Below are 6,286 nucleotides of genomic sequence, written 5' to 3'. Positions count from 1 at the left end.
AAAACAAAGCCGAGGAGCGCGCCGCTGTCAGCCGCCTGTGCGCTTTTACGCACGCAAATACGCGCGCATTCCATACGCACGCACACTGTCACACACACACACACACACACACACACACACACTTACGAGCCCGCGCGCGCTTGTACTCAAAGTGCCGTGACCGGGGGGTGCACAGCGCACAGTCACACGCACGAAATTTACAAGGAGCGCACGCGCGTAAATACAGAGAGAGAGAGAGAGAGAGAGAGAGAGAGAGAGAGAGAGAGGGAGGGAGGAAAAATTACAGGTTTGTGTTCCTCGTGACATTAAAAGGTCGGCAGCATCTCCCGCCTGTTTATTGTTAGAGAAACATCGGCGGAGGACAGAAAAGGAGAAAAGAGGATTTGTTGACAAAATCAGCAAGTTGCAGAAGCTCCGCCCCTCCGTGATGTAGCTGCAAGTCGGAACCTCCTTAATTACTAATTTCTCCACATCCAAGCCACGCTCCCGCTCTCTCTCTCTCTCTCTCTCTCTCTCTCTCTCTCTCTCTCTCTCTCTCTCCAGTCCCTCCATCCATGCAGGTCTCATCCTGACCCTCCTTCCTTCCTTTCTCTCTCCTCTCTCTCTTTCTCTCTCTCTCTCTCGTCTCCATCCAGGATAACGCAGGACGAGGTCGGGTGTTTTTTTTTTATTTATTCCTCGTTCTGGGAGACCCGCCACCGGGCATGGAGGATGTAAAAGATCCGCCGACCGTCCACCGGTCCTCCTCCTTCAGCATCAAGAGCCTCCTGCTGCCCTCCAAGTGCGACAGACCGGACTCCGCCGCGGCTGCAGCCGCCGCCGCAATCCCCGTCGTCGGCATCCCCGGGACGCTCTCTCCCTCCCCGGGCTCCGACTCCGGGAAGTCCCTGGACCCGCCGGAGGTAGACTCCACCGCGGCTTTGGACCCGGAGAAGCCAGGCAAGGAGGAGCAGCAGGAGGAGGAGGAGGAGGAGGGCGGCGGAGGAGGAGGAGGTGGAGGAGGGGACGGCGCCAAGGCGACACCGGAGCAGAATACCAACAACAGTAACGGCGGCAGTGGCAAAAACGGGAAATTTGACAAACCTCCGTTCAGCTACAACGCCCTGATCATGATGGCCATCCGGCAGAGCCCAGAGAAGCGGCTCACGCTCAACGGCATCTACGAGTTCATCATGAAAAACTTCCCGTACTACCGGGAGCACAAGCAGGGCTGGCAGAACTCCATCAGACACAACCTGAGCCTCAATAAGTGCTTCGTTAAGGTGCCCAGGCACTACGACGACCCGGGCAAGGGGAACTACTGGATGCTGGACCCCAGCAGCGACGACGTGTTCATCGGGGGAACCACCGGGAAGCTCCGCCGGCGCTCCGCCACCTCCCGGGGCAAGCTGGCCATGAAGCGGGGGCTGCGCTTTGCCCCACTCGGCCTGGGGATTAACGAGCGGGCCAACAACCCGCTGTACTGGCAGATCTCTCCGTTTCTGTCGCTGCACCATCACCACCACCACCCGCACTACAACGGCTCCTCGCCCGGGTTTCTGAACCAGGCGGCTGCGGGCTACGGGTCGCTGCTGCCCGCCGTGGAGCAGCTGAGCAACGGGGAGCTGGGGCGCTCCATCCTCGGCGGGTCGGCCGCCGGAGCGCTTGGCCTGACGAACAGTTACGGGATGAGCACGTCGCCGGTCGGGCTGCTGTCCGGACAGACAGCCGGGTATTTTGTCTCAGGGACGCAGCACGCCGGAGCGCCGGGGCCGCCGGGGGGGCCACCGCCGCCGCCTCCGCCGCACCTCCAGCAGGGCACGCCGGGCTTCGGCGGCCTGGCGACCAGCAGCTCCCCGCAGTCGCTGCTCTCGGACTCCCTTAGAAACAGCTCGCTACCGGCCTTCTCCCCGGGGGTGTCCGGGGGCTTCCCCGGGGTGCTGTCCCATCAAAAGAGAGTGACCCCAAACGCTTTCCTAAACTGAATAAACTGCCCCTCCAGCACAGTCACCTCTCCATGGCACCGGGACGAGGACGCACACAAAAGACGTCATGTTAAGGGCAAATAATAAGGGGTAAATATCAAACAATGATCGCAAAAAATATATATGAATTGAAAACTCTTTGGCCATATTCTACCCCGAAGTGCAACGGGTTTATTTTGATTATTTTTGAGTTTATGGAAAAAGGGACAAACTTTGTTACCCGCGGGTTGTAAAACTGTAAACTAGACTTGCCAAAGGTAACGCTATAAGTATATTTCAAGCTATTTATATCTTGTACAAAGATTTTCAGTACTTTCTTTGAGTCTTTTATTTATGTTTTGTATTTATTGTACAATGTATTTAAATTCTATTGTCAGTGTATACTCATCAGTATTGAGGGAGGGGAGGGGGGAAATAAGACATACAGCGTTAATAATTATTTATGAGTATTAATTTTTGAAAAGAGACAAAAAAAAAAAAAAAAAAAAAAAAAAAAGACAATCACCTTTTGGGAGGAAAAACCGCCTTAAAGCAAAGACAATCAGGGGTTTGAGAGGAAAAAGCCTACAAATCATATCTACTCAGGTCATGGCTCTAGACCCCGTAGGCCTACAGCTCTCTATGAAGAGTTTCCTTCCGAAATGACAATATCCACCGTTTGATATGACCCAAAATAGTCTAAATGATATAGTCCTGTTTGGGAGAATATAGTAGGTGAGTTAATAATAATAACAGAGATCCCGTCCAAGTCTGTTTTAGAGCTCTGAAACATGAATTTCAGACGTTAACCCACCTCCCCCAAAAATGGATATATATGTTTTTGGAATAGAACTCTTCATATGTAAAACGTAATGGTTATGCAAAACACGCAGTTTAAATAGAGTTTTGTATGTTTTCTGTTAATCATAGTCTACATTTGTCCTTTATTTTTATCTTATTTTATTTTTATTATTTGAGTTTGCGTGAGGAGGGCCGCTGTGTGAGCATGTTGAACCTCCTGCAGGACGGTGCATGTCAGCTGCAGGGCCGCACGGAGGCCCGGAAACATGCCCGGCAAGCTGACAGATATCTACCCGCGCTTAGGCCTCCATCCGCCGGGCTGCTCCTGCACAAGCAGCCGCAGGTGTGCCGGTTCTCTCCGTGACCTGCAGATTCCCTTTAAAACGTGACGCGCCGGGGGCTCGGAGCTGATGTGCGCACTGGGACTCAGAGGCCGCAGCTCAGGCCTCTGCTGCAGCCACGGCCGCCTCGCCTCTTCCATGTCAGCTGATCTCAAATCAGCCGGTCCAAACCCTCTCCAGTGTCCCCCTGCAGCAGCAGCAGCCGCCGCCATAAGAAGCACAAGGCCGCGTCTTGCACTCCTCTAACACTACCCAGGCTATGCATTATATATATGCAACGTGGCGGCGCAGCAAAAGCAGCCGGTAAAGGTGCACTGCCTTCAAAAAACAGCTGATTATTAGGCTACAGGCGGTGCGTCAGCTGATCTCAAGTCAGTGTTTTTCTGAAAACCCTGGCTGCGACAAAATCTGCTAAAATGTCGCCACTGCAAAAAAAAAAAAAAAAAAAAAAAAGGAAAACAGGAAGCTGCGCTAGAAAACATGAGGCAGCAGTTCAGTTCGCACCGATCCCACGATTCATTTGCAACGTGATATTTTGCAAAACAGCCGATTGGATATTGAATTGGTAGGAAAAGCAGCTGAGCACTCAGAAACATGCAAACAGATGATGAGGAACAAGAGAGATCCTGTGAGAGTGATCCCGGGACCGGCCTGCTCTGTCTCTCTGTTGTTTTGTTTGTTTGTAAAAAAATGAAGAGTTTCATTCCGAAATGATTTCAGGCTCAAATCCTCCGAGTGAAAAAGTGACATCAGCTCAGACAGAAACAAGCAGAACTCACTGCTGGACATGAATATTAAACATTATTCAAATTATTCGCCCTTTACAAAAACAATAATCAGCTCTGGTTTGTTTTATTATTTTTTTCTCCTCGGCCCATGTGGAAATTAAGCCTCCATGTTCTGCTAAAATGTTCATAATGTATTATTATTTTATTTATTTATTTTTTTATCAGCTGACGCCCTGCTGTTTTTGTTTTGTTTTGTTTTTACTGTGATTTTTTTTTTTTTTTTTTTTTTACAGTGGAGGCAGAGGAGGAAGCTTCCTTCACCTCCGACCAAAAAATGTCTCCTGAAGCCCAGAGGAGCACGACTTTGGACTTTGGCAACACACACACATACACATACACACACACACACACACACACACACACACACACACACACACACACTACAGAGCTTTATAACCCCAGATGGTCAATTTGGAAACACTGATTGAGTCTCGTTCTGTTAAAAAAAAAAAAAAAAAAGGTCAGAATCAGAAAAAAAACTTTGTTGATCCCGCAGAACAGAGTGGAGGTGAAAAGCAGAACCTGATCAAAAACCGATCAGAGACCAGCCGGACGTCTGACTGGCGTCTCTGTGATCCACTGTGATGTCACTTTTTCAAGATTTTGTTTTATTTTTTATTTTATTTTATTTTTTGTAAATTTCTTTTGAAGGTTTTGCACTTTTGTTGTTAGCGTTGTATGAAGTATGTACTGTCTGTTCCGTTGCTGTATGTTTTCAGAAAAAAACTAACTTGATTAAAAGGCTGAAAAACGAGAGGAGAGTGTTTGGAGTGAAACGCCCGTCTGTGACGCACTTGTGCCGTGCGTCATTTTACGCACGGAGGACGCAGCGGATGTTCTGGATGCATTTGTGACTTATACAATTTATTTTAGGAGTGTTATGTGTCACTTTGGTCTCATGTGTTTCATGAGCAATTTATATTTTTAAAAAGTATTTTAGGAATGGGTGTGAAGTGACTTCAAAAGGCTCAAATGATGCGTTTCAGTGCCTTTTAATCTGACTACAATTTTAATCAGCACAAGTTTTTTATTATTTTTTTATTTTTATTTTTTATTTTATATTTAATGTAGGCTGCATTTTTCTTACAGTCCACTATGGTGTGAGTTTAGTGATTGCGGCTTCATAGTGACTTTATTAGTTTATCAGCTCCACGGGTGACTTTTTCTGTTTGCACACTTTTTTTTCTTAAAGTTTCAGGGGTAATTTTTTGTGTTATACTCCAGTCCGAGAGTTTGACTGTTTTATGCTAAAAGTTTCAGGACTGTGACTTAATTCTCATATTTTTGGTGTGTGTGTGTGTGTGTGTGTGTGTGTGTGTGTGTGTGTGTGTGTGTGTGTGTGTGTGTGTTTGTGTGTGTGTGTGTGTGTGTGTGTGTGTGGTTTTCTTTCCACATGTATTTCTCAGACTAAAGTGTTCTGCTGTTCGGCTGCCGGGTTTTCTGTCTCTCAGCGCGGCTCAGTGTCACGGAGCTTCCTACAGAAACAGGAGTTGTGTTTGTTGTTTCTGTTCTTCACGGCGTGCTGCGAGTTTTAATGCGTCAGATTTAAGTCAGTTTGTGTTCAGCCTGGAAACTCCACGCAGGTCCTTTTCCGTGTTTATCTCCGGGAGAGAAGTGGAACTGGCGGGTTTGGGTGTTCAGTGAGTTTTGCTGCTCGGTCGGCCCAGATGAGCTCTGCAGGCTGTTAACCCATCAGGGCTGACTGAACCCGGCCCGTCACTGACGAATCCACACTGAGCCGACTAAAGCTGGAAATGTTACTGAGTCTGCCCCAGTCAGTGATGGACATGACATTTCCTCCCATTTTTGATGATTTTTTAATTTTTAATTTTGCCTTTTTGCCTAAAAACTCGGCTGTTTTGTCTGGCGAGACAAAAATTAGTTTCACCCCGAAATGTAGGCTACCCACCTCGAGGCCAGCCTTATTTATTCATCTATTTATAGTAGGTCTGTTATCAGTATTAGTAGTAGCAAGTGGTTTTCGGATTTATTATTTTATTTTATTTCCGCGGCCATTGACTTGTTTTGGAATTTATTCTGATTTTATCTTTTTTTTTTTGTCTCCCAAAATATTCCTAGGCCTCCACACCCTCACAGTGGCAGCACGCGTTCATATGCATTGGTATGTTTTATTTCCTTCTATATTCCTGCAACAGTAAACGTACAGTGGCCTATAGGGAGAGCATCAAGTTCACAGTGAACTCATTGAACTTTAAGGCATTTCACTGCAGGCTTATATTTTTTTGTTTGTTTTTTTTATCATAACTATGGAGAATAAAAATCAGGTAAAATCAACAGTAATGAATTTAGAAGACAAATTTAAATTTTAAATTAATAATAGGCCTCATAGTGAAATAAACACATTCAGTGAACGGATTTTTTTTCTTTTGATGTGAGAGGAAACATGAGCCGC

The 6,286-nt window shown here is 47.0% G+C and overlaps 1 protein-coding gene across 1 annotated transcript; it reads left to right on the top strand.

The window, feature by feature from the left end:
* Window positions 1–244: 244 nt before the first annotated feature.
* On the top strand, window positions 245–4,627 carry foxg1d (forkhead box G1d). Its single transcript, XM_030071270.1, has one exon. It carries the CDS (start codon window positions 705–707, stop codon window positions 1,962–1,964), a length of 1,260 nt encoding a protein of 419 aa, XP_029927130.1. The 5' UTR covers window positions 245–704; the 3' UTR covers window positions 1,965–4,627.
* The last annotated feature ends 1,659 nt before the right edge of the window (window positions 4,628–6,286 follow it).

The sequence above is a fragment of the Myripristis murdjan genome, chromosome 15 (assembly GCF_902150065.1).
Source record: "Myripristis murdjan chromosome 15, fMyrMur1.1, whole genome shotgun sequence".
Classification (NCBI taxonomy): domain Eukaryota; kingdom Metazoa; phylum Chordata; class Actinopteri; order Holocentriformes; family Holocentridae; genus Myripristis; species Myripristis murdjan.
Note: the sequence above shows the minus strand (reverse complement) of the source record. Positions and strands in the feature narration are given on the sequence as shown.